The sequence below is a fragment of the Lycorma delicatula genome, chromosome 1 (genome assembly GCF_047948215.1).
Source record: "Lycorma delicatula isolate Av1 chromosome 1, ASM4794821v1, whole genome shotgun sequence".
NCBI classification, from domain to species: domain Eukaryota; kingdom Metazoa; phylum Arthropoda; class Insecta; order Hemiptera; family Fulgoridae; genus Lycorma; species Lycorma delicatula.
The window spans coordinates 33,206,197-33,224,983 of NC_134455.1; the positions used below are offsets into that span (position 1 = coordinate 33,206,197).

The 18,787-nt window shown below is 29.0% G+C and overlaps 1 protein-coding gene across 1 annotated transcript in view; it reads right to left on the reverse strand.

Annotated features, from left to right (window-relative positions):
- LOC142317291 (voltage-dependent anion-selective channel-like) overlaps window positions 1-18,787 on the reverse strand; it is a 41,257-nt gene that overhangs the window by 7,465 nt on the left and 15,005 nt on the right. The window contains exons 3-6 of the mRNA XM_075353726.1: window positions 12,414-12,531; window positions 8,978-9,096; window positions 4,881-4,989; window positions 1,527-1,735 (exon numbers count right to left, since the gene is read on the reverse strand). Of these exons, the coding sequence (XP_075209841.1) occupies window positions 1,527-1,735; window positions 4,881-4,989; window positions 8,978-9,096; window positions 12,414-12,531 (555 nt within the window). The remainder of the gene's footprint in view (window positions 1-1,526; window positions 1,736-4,880; window positions 4,990-8,977; window positions 9,097-12,413; window positions 12,532-18,787) is intronic.

Below are 18,787 nucleotides of genomic sequence, written 5' to 3' on the forward strand. Positions count from 1 at the left end.
TTAATATTAAAAATTTTTGTCATCAACAAAAGAATAAGAAATAAGTTGAATAAGTGCATTTTTTCATAACTTATCTCCAGAAAATTTTAGCAGTTGAGCATCCAACTTTCCAAACAGCTCAATAAATATATTTTCATAAACTCATTCTTTTTTTACTGCAACACATTCCTGTTTCTCTTCCTTACGGCTTCCTATAACTTCTGATAGTTAGACCATTTCTTATCAGCAAAACTTTTCAGAGAAAAGAAATTTATAAATCCACGTAATTAAAAGCAATCGTACAATAATGTTGTGTCCTGTGTACTAATAATGAAACGAAAAATAATTGTCCATATTTTTAAGAAAACTTTTTTTCTTTACGTCAGTGTTATGAGAAATATTATTAAATTTATTTCTTAAAAAAAGATTACTCCTTACTTTCAATCTTCGTTTAAAACTTTAAAGAAGATTTTTAATTTTTTCCTTGCTCAAAAGTTTAACAAGCTTTTAATTATTTGATATGCATAAAAAATAATGCTGTTCATTGCGATCAGCAAGAGAAACTGTACATCTGTAATTCAACTGATACCACCTTTGTTAATTAACATACAAACCCTTCTCACTCCTTTATAGAGGGCATTTATCCCCTTGTAAACATTTAAAAATATCATTGCATAATAAATCAAAAAGTATACTACAATAAGATAAGCTACATGTAATCTCTAAATAATGTAATGGAGGACAAGAAATGAATACACAAGGTAAAACAAACTAACAAGTCTAAACACTCATTCAAGCAGATTTAATTCTTCTTTACACAACTGTGAAAGTTATGTGACAGACAATCTTGTACCTTTGTTTGTAAAACAACAAAACAGCTATAACAATTCTATAAATAAGATATTACATTATTTCATTTCCATGAGTGACAACGAGAATCCTGAATAATTATTATTAATTTTACTACCAGTTAAATTACATCCTAATTTGAAAAGTAAATAGCAGATTGGAACTATTAGTTAAAATAAAACAAAATTGTTTCGGTTTATCATGATCAGTATTAAATAAAACTGCTTGAAAAAAGTTTTTAAAAAATGAGTATTCAATTATCAGAAACATTCTGTGCAAAAGATTTTGCAAAATAAATTTAACTTTAAAACATATCCTAATTTATTTTAAACCACCACCAAAAATAATTTACAATATTACACATGTAAGTTAAGTAATTCTTATTACTTTTTTTTTTTACGTATAACTGCAAATATATATAAAATCAACTTAAATCATAACTCAATATCATAATAAACTGTTGCAAAACAATACACCAATACTGATCTTTATACAGTAGTATAACATTATATAATAGTATTATGTTAACATTATTCATAAGGAAAATTTTTCTTCACTCTTGCATTATTATTCTAACAGTAGCACAATTAATTAAACGTAAAATAAGAATTCTGCTCAGGTAAACATTTATAAACTGCTGACACTCAATAACATGACAGAAATTAAAATGAACGCCTAATGTGAAAATCAGAACTTACCCTCACGCACTTTCTGAGAGTATCCCAATCCAACCTGACTTTGATTGTTAACCTTGGCTCTCACTGAGGAATCTTCATCTAGATCATATTTACAACCAATTCCAAACCTTGCTTCGTTACTACCTGCTGACCATGACAACTGAATAGCAGTACTGAGGCTATCACTTGTTTTTTGATAGACTGATGCTCCAAAATCCTGGCCATCATCCCTTTAAAATAAAAGTTTTCCTGTCAATTTAAAAACACACTATACTGTCGGTTACAAAAACAATTTGTATCTGAAGAGCAGAAATTCTACACCATAAGCTGTTTAACATGTGTTTATTAACACTTATCAAATATCCTACAACATTCATATCACTGCTTGCACTCCTTTTTGACCACTTAAGGTTAATAACTGCAGTCAAGGCAATAAAACTATAGAATGAAATAAAACAACAAAAATATCACCTTATTAACATAACAACAGCATACCTATGCATGACAAAAAAGTTGAGTAAACAATAACTGTGAACAGCTGACACAATCGTTTTACAAAATGAACTCGTGTACAAAACTACAGTCTGTAGTTATATGTACAGTTATTTATAAATAACTGTACATATAACAGTACAATATCAAGTAAGGTTATTACCTATTAAACTGTTATAATGGACATGTATACTCCTCAATAATGGTAATAAAAGAATCTTTCATCACTGATAAATGACAATTGCTATACGATTATAAAGTGATTTCTATCTGTTAACAATTTTAATAGCCTAGGAAGTAAAAAATATAATTACAATAAAAAAGCTACAGAGTATGAATTAAGTTTTTGTGTACTATCAATGCCTCACAAATTGACTTTACATTCTTACCTGATATGAGAGCACTTAAGCAACATAATGGGTTTGAGAAAAGTTTCTTTACATTTTAATGCTTAAATAAAAGAAGGGTTGTTTTATGTTTCAAATCAGCTTTATTAAACCCAATATGTGCCGTTTTGAGTGACCACCTTCAGCCATTTTTGAGGTAAAATCATAATCCTGTCACTCTGTTTTTCTGGATGAAAAACTGTGATAAGTGATTTATGCATTCCTCTTATGAACCCAACTTCATACCATTAAGAGTTCTGTACGAATTGAAACAAATGATAGTCTGATGGGCAAGGTCAGGATTATATGATTCATCAAAACTTCCCAGCTAAGCTGTTTAATTTTTGACAAGTCACCTAAGACAAATTTAGCATCATGATGGAAGGCATTTTCCTATTGATCAATTCTGGTTGCTTTATCTTGATTCTGCAATCTTGTTATAGACACTAGAAGTTAAAATAAATTGTTTGACCAGACAGCAGCAGCTCATAATGAATTATTCCTTTCCAATCCACACACATACACAACCACTTTTCTTGCCGTCAATCAAGGCTTTACCACCACTCACACAACTTCACCTATCTTTGAACAAGATGATCTTTTCCACACATTAATGTTGTATTATGATCCAATTTTCATCACGTATAATGAGCCATTTCAAAAATGATCAGAGTTTGTTTCAGTAAAGATTTACATTGGAAATTCAATACACAATAAATTAAATTTTTCATTCTTAAATCATGTGGCACACAACAAACATAAAAGTATTTTTTTTCTACTCAGCCTTCTTCAAATGATTTACAACTGTTTGTGGTAAATATTTAATACATTAATCATAAATTCTTATGTCCTGATCTTCACAGACTTTTTGGGCCAACCAGAGCAAAGTGCATCACTGACAAAAAAATTCTAGATAAATAACACTTAAACCAGCTTTGTCACAATACTGATATAGCATTACGTTCATAAAAATCACAAATTCTTTTAACAGCCTGAGTTGCATTTTTATTTTATTTTTTGTAATAGAATTTCAAAATTATCAAATTTTTGCTTTATTTTCAAGACACAATTACTTTTATATATATATATATATATATACTATAGTACTAATATATATATAGTATATAGTACTAGTATAATCACAACCCTTTTAAAAATATTCAGTGATATCTTTCAAATCACTCAAGTGTTACCCAGATTTGATTATTATTACCAGAGTTATGTGATCTACCAGGAAAAAAAGCTTTTTCTACAACCCCATATTTAACTGCCTTGATAACACTAATCTATATACACACATCCATACAAATATAAAATAAATGTGGCAGTACCTGCCACTTTTTTATTGTTCATCAAGTGAGATAAAAGCATTAACAATCCAAGACAATAGCAACAACCACTTCTATTCTATCTTATAACTACATCTGATAGCCTCCTTTATGATTGTTTTCTACTTGTGCATTAGGGGGTACAAGAAAATTTTGACTAATTATTAAAAAAAAAAAAATTGAACAGATATCAAAAAGTACTAAAAAGTAACAAATAATTTTGCCCAAATACTTAATTCCTTGGACACTTTTTTTGAATCGGTACCCACGTCTACAAAATTAATTTCTGGATATAATATAAATTTGTTTTATAATATTAAACACATATACTACTTAAAACCAATACCAATATTACATCAGTGAAATTAATATATATGTGCTTTGATTACTTTTAAGTTTGCAAATATAACATATTTTTGTATATGCCATCTATATGTAAATTTACACACCACATAAGTATAGTCATGTATTTTCGCCAATTCAGAACAGTATCTGAAGTATTTGGACAAAATTATTTCTAACTTTTTAATGCATTTTAATGTCAGTATATATTTTTATTTATTTTTTTTTAATAAATATCTTATACCTTTATGTGCATGATTAATAAAGAGAAGTTATTTGGTGGAGTTAATGTGCTCCCTTTTTTGATGATAGAGCAGCTACCTTCAGTCAAAGACCATTGATGTTTTGTTCAACCTCCTTGGTGTTAAGCAGAAATAAATTTCTAGCATCAGTCTAATTCTGTGAGCTAACAATAAATGTGAGACAAAGAAATGACTAATTCATTGGTTTATTAAATAGCTTGCATTATGTTGAAGTTAAGACTAGCCAATTAGAAATTCTTTGCTAAAGAAGGAGGGTACCTTCAACCTTCACGCTGGACAGGGAAAGATTTGTTTTGTCAATTTTCAGATCAATTTTTTGGGATCTAAAAAACTTTTTAACATCATGCTACCACCGTGAAAATCAGAGCAGCATCGATTGCAACAAGATTTATTTCAACTTGATTAATAGGGGAAAAAGTTATCCACTAAAAAAATATAAATAAGTATACAGGCCAAATACATAATCTACTTTTTTGAAACTGGTTAAAAAATACTTTTCATTTTAATGAATATAAACTAAACGTTCGGTTTTTGAAATTAAGCAAGATAAACAGATATACTTACACATTTGTATGCAAGACAAAATCTTTTGCTGCATATCCCAGAGAGAAGTTATTGCTAACCAACTTTGTTTTCTCAGCATCAAACTTCATTGCATAACCAGCAAGCCATCCTATAACATTAAATACAAATATTTATTATGTCAAGTTATAATTTAAGTGAAATTAACATTTTTGTTAATTGTTTAAACCAAACTAACTATCCTACTGAATTTAAAATGCAAATTTCACTTAATAACAAAGAAATCTAATTAAAATTTATTTAATCTACTTAATTACTGTGAAATTAGAAATAAATGAATCAATGTCTCTGTTACTTCATTAAATCTTCAAAAAAAAAGCATTTAGTAATTTATCTTCTTACACAATTTTCTTCACAAAAATATTTATTAACAAGACTTATTATTAAATCATTTAAGATTTCCAATGACAATATTAACACATTCATCCACCCTATCAGAGTTATACCCTTAAGAATCACTTAAGATAATTCTACCTCCTGATTTATATCTTTTTCTCATAATAACAAAAAAATAAAAGAGGTGTTTGAAAGCATTTCCTTTTGAATTCTTCTATAAGGCACCCAACTAGCACAATTTTTTTTCCACACTTCCAAGCTAAACAAACTGTGATCCACCTATTTGAAAGCAACAATAATAAATGCATTCAACATTGTTACCCATCATTGAAATTCCTTCTTTGTCTGTAATCGCCCTCACATACCATTTTTAAACAATTAGTCCTATTTTATGATCTCGTCTATCAAGAAAATCCTTAATCATTATGAATATCATTCAACTGATAATATATTTCAGATGGTGTCCTTTACACAGAAAACTAGTCGCTGCACACGACTTCTAATCTTGATATTACCTAATGATGCAAAATGTTTAAATGCTAATAAAAGTCTAATCATTCCTACCCTGTCCAAAGATTACTACACTAATGCAACAGGATATTTCATCAAATTGTCTTTTGAGAAAAAAAAATCTGAGTAAATACATTAACTTTCTGACCGTCCCTAAAATAACTGCACCTTTTATCACTATCTTAGTCAGGTTTCATAAATCTATTCCATAAAAAAAGACAAGTGAAATGATAGATGTCAATAATATTCCTTATTTGGATATTATTTCATTTAAGTTACATTCTATTGCTCTGTTTTGATTACTTTCAGGCTTATTAGCATTCCATCAAATATACATATTATTTATACCTACTACAGTATATACCCACAGGTTAAGATTCCATTAGGCATAACAGAAATATAAATAAACATTACTGGCCACACTGTGATCAACAACTATCTCCGTGCTTATACACTATGTATATAAACTAACCCAGTAATCTATAAACTGTATGTTAATACCTTAAGGCGGGTCTATAGTACGCTATGGCATCCCTTCCATTGATCTTAACATTATTCAGCGACTTCTCCTCACACCAGCAACCATAGTAGTATATTCCAAAAGTCACATCAATTGATTTGCAGTGACTTGCACCATATCCAATTATGATAACAAAATATGTTCTGGTAATTTGTTATTACAAATAAAGTTACTATTTTATTCAAGATATATATGAAGTAATTTAGTTATTTATTATTGAAAGTATTTTTTTTTCAAATATAATAAACTAAAAGTTTTGCTATAAATAAACAGTAACAATGACATAACACCAAAGTATATGAAATGAGTTGTTTATTTATTATAGACTATAATGTTATGATTTTCTTTGACGAGGCATAGTTATTTATAAAAATTATTTCTAAATAGCATGTACACAATAGTAACTAATATTCTTTTGAGCTTTGTAGCCTACTAAACTATAAAATTAAAATAAAAACTGTACAAAAAAAAAAAAAACATAAAAACGGTATTAAAAGTAATATAAGTAAGAATAAAAGTAATATAATTATAATCATTATTAAATTTATTCTAGAAAAAGTTACAAATATTACAAAAATATTAAGTTCATACTATAATAAACATAAAATTAATTTAATTGATTAAAACTAATAATTAAAATGTTAATTCAAACTATATTTTATAAACAAAAAACAAAAATGATTTTCTACAAAATAATTTATGTACGAGGCTTAGCTGATAAATTTTGTACATATGCATAGCGTGAGAATGAAAGAGATAATGGAATGAAATAAAAAATGAATAAAAGTACAATACCTTAGCTAAAAAAATGCAGTGTTTATTTTTCAAAACAATTCCCGTTTACACAATACACTTTTCCCAATGTGTTACAAGTTTTTGCTTTCTGTCATGAAAAATCCTGGCAGTCTTTCTCAGATCCAAGTGGCCACAGCTTCCTTCACCTCATCGTCGGTGGTGTAATGATTACCTTTGAGATCCCCTCTTGAAATGAGAAAAGAAGTGGATGTTGCACAGAGCCAAATCCGGCAAGCATGGCGAATGCAGAATAAGCTCAAACTTCAGTCTGCAGAGAGCCTCTGTAGTGGCATGCAATGTGTGAGGCCACACATTGTCATGTTGCAAGATTATGGGCATGGTGGTGGTCTTTCGAACACTACATACTCATCATCTGAGGTGTCTTAACATCTCAATGTACCGTTCAGAGCTCACAGTAATCCTATATTCCAGACACTCAGTCACATAAACATGTTTGGCATTCCAAAACATCATCAAAGGAGTTGTTTACAGAGGCTTGAGTTTTGAATTTTTTGAGATTTGGGAATTCATAATGTCCAGGTCGAAATGATGTACCCAACTCTCATCCCCAGTCACAATATTGAAAAGGAACTCGTTTCCTTCAGCACGCTGTAAAAGTTCTTTACAATATCTGACACGATGCAGCTTGTGTTTGTCTGTCAGTTTGCGCAGTACCCATCGTGCACGGTTTTTATGGTAACCCTACTGCTCAACAATATGGTCTACTCGTTCTTTAGATATGCCTAACTGAATAGTGATGGCGTTGCTGGGTGATTCACCAGTCACTTTGAAAATTTCAACGCTACCTATTCACAGTACTCCTGTCAACAGTTTCACTACCGTAAACTGCTTTTAAATAATGAAAAATATTCTTAGGATTCAGATTTTCTGCTGTTAAAAATTCTATCACTGCACGCTGTTTTAACCATGTTGACATATATACCATACTCTACTCAATTTTAACTGCTACTGAAAACAAACCAGTAAACAAATTTCAATGCATTATTGCGGGTTTGTAGAGGAGGATTTTATCTATCATGATCTGCCTTGCCCAACTCAATAGTACCTTTTGTCTCCATGTAGCAGGCTAGTGTGCAAAATTTATCAGCCAAGCCTCGTAATAGCTTATAAAGAAAAAATCAATAACAATGAAATAAACAATAATTAAATGACAAATTTTAATAAATAAATAGCAAAAATAAATGAATATGGTAGAATAAACAATTATAAAAAGTTAAAATAATACTAAATACAAGTCTATATCATTTTGAGGTCTTACTTTTGTCACAACCAGTAGCATATATTCTGCATGCCTGGGGTAGAGGAGGCAAGTTCAGGCAGCAGAGAGGGACCCACCTTTAGATTTTATATACTCTATAATCTTATAAGATTTTAAATATTACATTATATAGACATAATATGTAGTTCATTGGTGGCCCAGTGGAAAATATTTTTATACATCTTCTCACAATCATAATCTAGCAGTACATCAGATATATACTGCAATTTCTAAATTTATGGTAACACATTTCCATCATGCTACACAGAACACTTATCTTAACAGAAAATTACTGCTGGAGACTTGTTATTTTTTCTCTGAATTCCTTTCCAAAAAAAAAGTTGTATTTTTAAAAAAATCCAATCTCTGATTAACAAGAAAAAAAATAGTAAAAACTCTAAATCTTATATTTAGGTTCCTTTAAACAAAGACTACAGATTCAAATTTTGAATGAAAAGAAATTGCCTAAACAAATCAGGTAGACTTGCTTGATGCAACAGATAAGAAAAATGAGATAGTAATATATGTTATATTAATTTTAAAGCAACAGGTTATTAAGAAAATGCATAAAAATTATATTAACTTATACAACCCCTGTCCAAATTAACATCAATACATTATACATAATAATATTCTTACCATTATATCCAAGCACTAAAGATCCTAAAACAAGAGGTCCACCGGATTTGAAATCTACATCACAATTTAAAGCAACATTTTCATTCTTATATTCAGACTTTGCAAGAACCGATTTATCCCTGTGAACAAAATATTATTAAATCCAAATTACATTTCATTTAATAGAAAAGTCTGTATGTACAAAAATTTTCAGTAAGATATTAGTAGTTTGCTGATCTTAAAATTAAAAATCCATTGAACGTTCATTAAAATATAACCATCATAATGGTTATATTTATTTAATGTCAATTTAAATAAAATATAGCAGAATCCTTATAGCCACAGTTCCCTACCACTGCCATGGACCCTTACAGCCAATACTATAATGTGACCTCCAATATTTTTTCCTAATTTACATTAGTCAACTTAATGTTAATCCTCATTAAACATTTGAACCAAGGAACAACTTAAACATCTCAAGAACTGATAATGAAATTAAATTTTAATTTTAGGTTGTAAGGTGTATCTGAGAACACACAAAAATGATGATGTCACTGATGAAACTTTTTTTAAGACTTACCATAAGGTTGTCAATGGGATGGTTAATGTTGTTCTGCAGCTGCCAATTTTCCACAGTCTGGTTCAATTGTAAATATTCAGTCAAAATTTGGTTCCACATTATATTTATTTCTATACTTGTTTTTCAAAGACTAGAGCAGAAAATGTACCCGCAGAAATGTTAATGCTAATGGCTGTAAGTGTTGTAATGCAATGTAGGAAACATCTAGGTACATCGGACATGCAAGTAACCAAAATTGCAAAAGGGTCATAGTAGAAAATACATTCTTCAAACTGGAATCATACAATAATTCTATTTCTGTCACCATGGTTATTCATCCAGTTATTATTTCCACTATAGGAAGGAAAATATTCCCTTATGGAGACATGTTATTTTGCAATACAGTGCCGTTACACACTACTAGTGAGGCTATGATTTATACTTGCCTCGCCATATAATGACTCAAACTCAATTTGCATTGAATTTAAGTCTGGCATTGTTCTTTTATGTTTTCAATAATACTGGACAAGTTAATAATAATTTATTGCAAGAAAGTTACTGACAGAGAAAGGAATTGAATTCTTGATGTGACTGAAGTTTAACTTTTTTATTGTTGCTTCAATATTATCCTGAACAATGTTCAAAATGTTAATGAACCCAGAATATTGGAATTTAAAGCATTTACAAAAGTTAAAGTGTCAGATAAGTAAGAAAAAAAAGGAAGAAAAGTTCCACAAACAATTTTTATGTTCATATTTTGAGACAAGAAGAATAATCCTCACTTCGTCAAGCAACTAAAACAGCAGCCATGTTAACACTTTACCTTGTGATAACCAGTGCATTTCTGAATGAAACAGCAGATTTTCTGTTCAATCCCATTTTTTGACATAATGCATTGAAGATGTGAGAATCAAGAAGCCAAAACTTAATGAAATTTATTATTTTCACAAGATTGGATTCATATAAGATCGGATTTCATATAAGCAGGCATAGTTTGCAAGACCAGTGGTTTATGAAGAATACTACAGAGTGAGTAGATTTTACAGATGGCACAACAGATTGAATATGTGCCACAAGTTCCCTTAAACTTTCCTACCATAGCCCTTGCAGCAATTGTGCACACCCAAACATGTATATCCCAATTAATTTCACTGCCCTTGATAAAATTTAAAACAACAAACATAACCTTACCCCAGTAGCACATAATGGCACTGCATTGCAAAATAACATGACTTCATCAATGTCATTATTATATATGTAACTCACAAAGCATAACAGATTTGCAATGTCTAAATTAAGTCACTGCTTTCATCCAGTTGCAATGCAAAATATTCACTTGATCACACTCGTTCAACTAATGCAATCTTTACATTTTCTGCAATTTCATCATTCATTTTTTACTATTTGATAACAATATTAAAGACACTTTCTTTATATATTTATAACCATACATAGTAGTTGTAATTCTCTTAACTAGAGGAAGAATTAACTCTTCTGCTCTACTATTTGGCAACCATATGAGCAACTGCATAGAAACCTAGAACCGGCCATTTCAGAGTTTGAACTTTACACAAAACTCTTTGTTAATTTCTTACACCATTTAGTTTTACAAGCCTACTTCAAAAATATTCAAGTGTTTTATTTGCAGTGACTATGATTAGATGGTAAATGCCACCACAGTTTTGAAGGTTTCATGTATTCATTTAATAGAACCTAATAGAACTAACACAGTGTTGTTGCTTCTCCCCGCTTTTATCTAACACTGTGAATCCTGATTCCAAGTAACAATCCAAATACTTTTGACATTTTTTTAAGTTATTTGTGAATTTATAATGTTACATAAATTGCTATCTTTACTGTTTGGATGCTTCAATAAACCCATTTCAACCAGCGATAAATAATGTTCAGAGGAAAATTAACTTTAAATTAATAAAAAGGGGTAGTGAGTATTATTTTAGACATAATCAGAGTAAAAATTAACTTTGTAAGGGTACTAAATATGCTGTTAGTGGGGCAAATGGATGTTCTTTATTAGAGGGGGGACAGTACAGAATAAATATAAGCTGCTAACCAACAGATAACAGAAATGTAGAATTATATGTATTCATTGATGTTCTTTATTAGAGGGGGGGACAGTACAGAATAAATATAAGCTGCTGACCAACAGATAACAGAAATGTAGAAATATGCATTTACACTTACACTTTCACATTTTAAAGGAAATTAAATGTGCCTTGCAACAGAAAAATTATTTATAACACAAATTTATAGTTTAAATATGTTTAATTAAACAACTACACAAAAAATTTCAAATATTAATTAATGTTTAACAAATTTCATTAATATTTTAATTGGACACAAAGAATGAGCGATGTTAAATGAAAATATAAAATCGTTATCAACATTTTACAACTGTTTACAAAAATTAAAAATCTTATAACAAAAAATGAAATATAAATTAAAAAACATACGAATATAAAAGAAATAAATATAATGAAAAAAATATGACAAAATATAGACACATTTCAACCCATATTTTTAAAAATTAATAAATTTTTAAATGTTACATCCATATAGACAACACTTGTAAGATGATTACATATTTGACAATAGCTAACAGTTATCCCCACATCTGCAGACAAACTTCCCTCTTCAGTGCTCAAAGTTTTCCTCTATTAAACAGACTGGTATTAGAAAATAATTATCTAATTTAATTTAACAGCAAATCATTACAGATTTTTACATAATCTAAAAGAAAAAATTAAGTATATGAATTTTTAATTTTAAAGCTTAGTATTCTTTCTGCTACAAAATTTATTTCTTAATTCAAACGAAAAATCTGTATTTTACAATTTATTATTACAGAAGGCAAAATTAAAAAATACGATAAACTATTACCCAGTGTGTGGAGCAAAAGTTGATACCAAAGATACCTTTGCCCCTTGACAGAAATCTGCTACACCTATCTCTGTTGCAAGAACATTGTCTGTATTCCACTTCTCTGTGAATGTCACACCTAAACAAAATTTTTTAAATAACAACCACAAACCAAATTCAATTGAAACAAAACATTTTTTCAAAAATAAAATATTAAAAGTAATACAGTTAACCTAAGTGTACAGGCAATAAGGGAAATTTTGATAGTAAATCCTACTTTTTCAAAACACAGATTTATCCTGTGGGATAAAAAAGGATCTACTCTACTGATTACATGAAAACTAGAACCACACTCAGCTAAATAAACAAAATCTTTCACTACTCATAACTCGTAAATGAGCCATTTTAGGACAAATGTTTATATGAACTTTTTCTATTATTTTCACGAGTGAAATAGATTATGCAAGTCCTGGGAGAGCTTTGTGATATACTGTGTATGTGTGTGTGTGTACACATGCATGTGTGTGTAGATTTGTGTGTGTGCACACACATGTAAAAACAATTTTGAGAATTCAGGAGATAGTCCCCCACATTGAAATAGAGAAAAAACTTCATACTGACAAATGTACGGAAATGCTTAGTTTACTACCTATCTGCAATTTACTATTTTAAACATGCAAGTTTATTTCTTAGGAATGGTTAATTGTACATAGTTGAAATTTTGCATATTGCTAGGGTGCCTAGAAGTTTACTTGTATAAAAATAAATGAACCTGATCTCACAATCAATTTCAAAATGGGGGCCATATATTTTTTTTTTTTAATTGTTAATATCGTTGCAACCACTGGTTTATTTTAATGTTATGATTTCACAAAAACTTTTAAGCATTTTACGATAAAGAAAATGATACCTTATTTATTCAAATCCATTCAAAAATAACAAAGTTATGGCAAAAATTCTTCTAGTGAGTCACTCTAGATTAAAAAATCAGTTTTCATTTCCTCCCACATAAGATTAAAGAACTCTCATGATCTCAACTGGAATAATTTTATTAATGTTATAATGTAATAAATTATAATTTAATAATATTAAAATTTTACAAAAAAAAATATTGTTAGTAATGTAAAATGTAAGTATGTAAATGTGTTGTTAAAGTGTTAATAGAATCAAATTTATTGAACTTGTATTTATTTTTTATTGGGCTGTTTTATATAAATTTCCTCAGAATTAAATTCTCTACAAGTTTTGATGATAAATTTTAAGTTTTTATTAGTCATTTAACAAAGCTATTGTACTACAAATGTAAAAAAAACTTGCTTTTCAACACTGAATTTTGTGTTTCACAACGGATATCTTAAAAAGTACTGGAGTTGTAGTTGCGAGACCTGTTTTATCCTATTTTCCAGTTCAAATTACATAAGAAATCGCCAACTTGACTCCTTATTTGGGTCCCAAAAATTACAGTAGGGCTTCTATTTATTATAACTGTAATCAGGGCGAAATATTTCACAAGATGTTACTCAAAATCACACCATTTTCCCAAACTTATGTTTATATGAACTTTTTTCATTATTTTCACTAGTAGAACATGTCCGGAAAGTTTCTCCATTTCTTTGTGAGACACTCTACATATATACATTAATCTTAATGTAAACTCTAAACTATTGTGTATATATATATATATATATACATACACAGTCACAGTCCAGAAATGCATACCCAACCCTGTGCATAAACTAAGTTTTCTAAACTTTGGCGAATTAAACAATAAATAATTACTACATTACATTAACATGCTGATAATAGTTGGTTAGGCATTGTTCAAACTAAACCTACAGAGTGGAAATGTGAATACTACAAATCTTAAACTTTTAAAACTGCCGACAATACAGAATCAGGCAGTTCAAATAACTTTCAAATTAGAAATAAAGATTTAATTTACTAAGGCAACTACATTATACATTATATACAACTGAATTATGTGAAATAAGTCTTCTATAAGCTGGAGTTTATTATATCCCTTGTAAATATTACAGCCTGCCAGTGAAACAGTTTAAAGATAAACTTTAAAAAAATATATTCAAGATAATCCTTTTTTACAATACAGTTGAATTTAAGCAAACAGTCTTAAATCTTCTGGTCTTTTATAATCTTCGGTTTCTTAATTACCATTAAATCAGCATTTTAATTAGTATTAGCATTACTTAACAGTTTCATGTAACATCATTAGTTGCACAATATTGTGTATACAATGGATAATTTGTAATTTTCTCTATGGATGACATACTACTGAATGACAAAAAACAAACTAAATATAATGGTTTAAATAACTTTGAAAAAAATAAATATATAAGAAAGATTTAATCAAAATTTAAGTGTTATTTAAATATTTAATGTTACTAAATATTTATCCCAATTACATTTTGCATCTTTTATATAAATTTACTTTTCATTAGTTTACTGTTTAATTATGTACTTATAAATGTTATTACCTTAACATTGTTTTTATGTGCAGTAATTGATGTAAATTAAGTTAACTTTTAAATTATTAATAACATCTACTGTAATCATGTATATGATGATTCTTATAGATTGTGAAATGTATTACATAAAATAAAACATTCTTATCATTACCTCACCACATTCATCCTTCACCCTGCAAAAAGCAGAGCACAGAATGAAATTATCACAAATAAAAAATGTGACATAAACGCTGCAATAGCAAGTATTTATTTATAAATAAGATACAATAAAGCCTATATAACTCAAAGTAATTCTAGTTTATTTATCTTAACTATTTGATATCAAAATAAATAAATCTATTTTACTTTCACATTGTTTTAAAGCTAAAAGCAGAACTGCAATTCACAATTCTATTACAATTACAAACAGGATCTTAATTGTAACAGCACTGTCAGCTCTCATGACAATTTTTTTAAGTCATACTTTCTGTTAGCAAACGGCAAATTTTCTCAAAAATATTTTGTTTTAATTCTCCACCATATTTGGATACATGATCGACAATTTTTTTTTAAAAATTGGATCTGTTTACATAACATCATTAACAACTGAAATCACTTTCATTTCTAAAAATGTTCTTCATTTAATACTACAATAATTTCCTGAAGAAGACTTCACCAGAATTAAATCCATTTTTACTATGTTAACCAACAAATCTTACAAATTTTATTTTCTAGATATGTTAAGATAAACCATGCTTACTACAATACATAACATGTAAGAAATTTTAATCTGTGAATGAAAAATATTACTAGTCTGATAATACTTAATTTTTCTAAATAAAATATAGCTTATAAAACTGATAAGGAACACAATAGAGGAAACCATCTTATTAACAAAATCTAAATGTAATTTCTTCTATCATTATTGCTACAATTAATGACATTATAAGTAACCAAAACAATACCATCTGTGAAAATGTTTGTTATTGTATTTAATGTTTAATTTTATAATCCAAACGGTCACAAAGATTAAAACCAACGCGCATAAAAAAATCACTCAAACTCTTATATAGTAAAGGTGCAAAGCCCTTCTTCCATGAATGTTGCAACAATAAATAATTATGCAATAAAATAATATCAAAAGAATGAATAAGGCAATATTGGCCAATGAAGCTTTACAAACACATTCATACAAGACGCAGTTCAAAAGTAATAGCCAATCAATAACAAAATGAGAACTGAAAAAATAAAACATTCATTTCAAACATTTACCTATTTTTTCTACTCGTCATACTTTTCATACTCGTCATTTCATTTCAAGCACTTTTGATATCATGAAACAAGCTTCTTCAAATTGACAGCATAAAATTCTGCTGCCTGGGATTGCAGCCACTTTTGCACAGAGATTTTCAACTCTACATTTTCCTTGAATTGTTGAGACACAAGCCAGTTTTTGAGATGCAGGAAGAGATGATAGTCACTGGGTGCAAATCAGGACTATAAGGGGATGGTCAAAAACCTCCCATCCAATTCATCGAGTTAAGAATTAAATAACATTTTTAGAATAACAACCTAACCATAACAACCTTTTAGAATTAAATAACATTAGTACAAATTATAATTTTGTTGCCTTAACAGCATTTAGGCATAATTTAAGAATATTAAAATAACTGCTTAAAGTGAAAATGAAAACAATATTACACAAAAATAATTAATAGACCTTGGATCGCTTCAACTGTAAGGAAAACTGCCAATGTTATGTTTATGTATCAAATAATAAATTTTGGCACAGTCTTCATAAATGTAAAATCACAACAAGCTGTTAAAATAATATATAAGAACATACAATACTGATAGGATTAAGGAAAATACCACAGTAAAAACAGTGGATATTCTGTAAAATCTATAGTCACTGGGTGCAAATCAGGACTATAAGGGGATGGTCAAAAACCTCCCATCCAATTCATCGAGTTATTTTTGTTGTGGATGCAGTCATGTGTGGATGTAGGTTATCATGAAGAACAACTGCTAATCTCAATTCCCCATTGTCAGTTTTGAATGGCACGATGCAATTCACAAAGTGTTTCACAATAGACTAGTAATGTGATGGATGTTCCAGATTCCATGAAATTAATCAAAAGCTTACTCCCCCTTTTAGTCCCAAAGTACAGTTCCATGGTTTTCCTTCAAGATTGAGGTTTTTTTAATTTTTTTCAGTTTAGGTGAACCAGAATGATGGCACTGCATGGATTGTTATTTGGTCTCAGCATTGCCATATGGAATCCACACTTAGTCGCCAGTGATGTAGGAACAAAAATTTGTCTCCCTCGTGATTCAAGAGATGAGTCAAGAAAAGCACATGCGGATATCATTTTGTAAGCAATTGTCAACATTCTTGGCTCCCACTGTGTGGACTGCACAACATGGGAAACAGTGTCAGTCAAGATCTTCAACAATGTTATCTTTGAAACTTCTGGAAATTCTAGAGAAAGATTGTTAATAGTAAAGTACGGTTTTCTCTCGCTTTTGCATTAACATGTTCAACAAGATTGTCAGTACAGACATTAGCCTGCTACTTCCCTGAACATTTTTGTGAACATTTTTTGCAGGCCTTCTCAAAATCACACCACCACTGCCTCACTTTTCCTTCACTCATTGAAGTAGACCCATATGTTTCACACAACTGATGGTGAATTTCAGCAGCATTACATCCTCTTGCATTTAAAAATCTAATATCTGATCGAACTTCACAAATTACATATATATACACGTTTCTGCATTATGAAATTTACATTTTAAGGGTTGCATTGAGTATTCTACTCACAGTTATAAGTTTTGAGATGAGGTAGTTGAGGTAGATGAGGCATCACTAACAAACATGACAGTCATTGTTTGTTTCCTGTACATGTTTTTGTCTGTTGTTCTTTGGCATTACAAAAATTGATTTGTTTAATGTTGATTTTTTCTGTATGTTTAATTTATAATTACATTTTTATACAAAAAATTATTCATTCTTAAAAATAATTTAGAAATGTATTAAGTTGCCTTACTGCAATAATATGAATCATCAATGAAATTTTGCTAGTATATTAGTTTGGAGCCATTATGGTTAATTTTTTTCTAATCTTGTATACATGTTCTTTGTTGTAGAAAGAGGAAGATTTTAAAAATAGGAAACATTTATTTTGGCAAGTAAGATTATTTTTGTTTTGTGACGCTTAATATGTTATAATTTCTGGAATATGATTATTTAGTACACTGTTATATTCAAATTGGTTTTTACGAGATACAAATGTTTCTGTATATTACTATGTTAGTGTAAAGGTTTCTTATTCTTAACCTTTTCAGATCATGTAGCCACTAAACTGGCTATGTACAGCATCAGTTTTAAAACGCTGTTACAAAATCATTTTATATGGCATCTAAGTCGGTTATTTTGTTTTGTATTCACAAACGAATCAGTTTTACTATACAATTTGAACGATGTTTATACGATGTAAAATGTTTTATTTAGACTAGAAAGAATATGACCATTTTTTTTCTCAGAAATGTGCTTGTGTATGTGTGTGTGTGACTTGTGTATTATAATTGCTATGAGGGTTACGAATTTATTTATTATTTACAAAAATAACTTATCTTACTAGCAACATATCCATGTATTGAAAGACATAATAAATTATGTTATACGGCATACAAAAAAAAGAAGGTATTTGTGGTCATAAATATGTCACTTTTACTTGAGGTCTATAAATATCTTTTCTGACAAATGATATTGGTAAACATGTAACACTTAACGATTCGTAATGAATAACACTATACAGTAAAAATTGTTTTTTGTCGATTTGAATAGCCTTTTGAGTGGTGGGAATTTTTATAAAACGTAGTTTTCTGAATCTTTTTCACTTATACTATCATATGTTACTAATCTGTGAT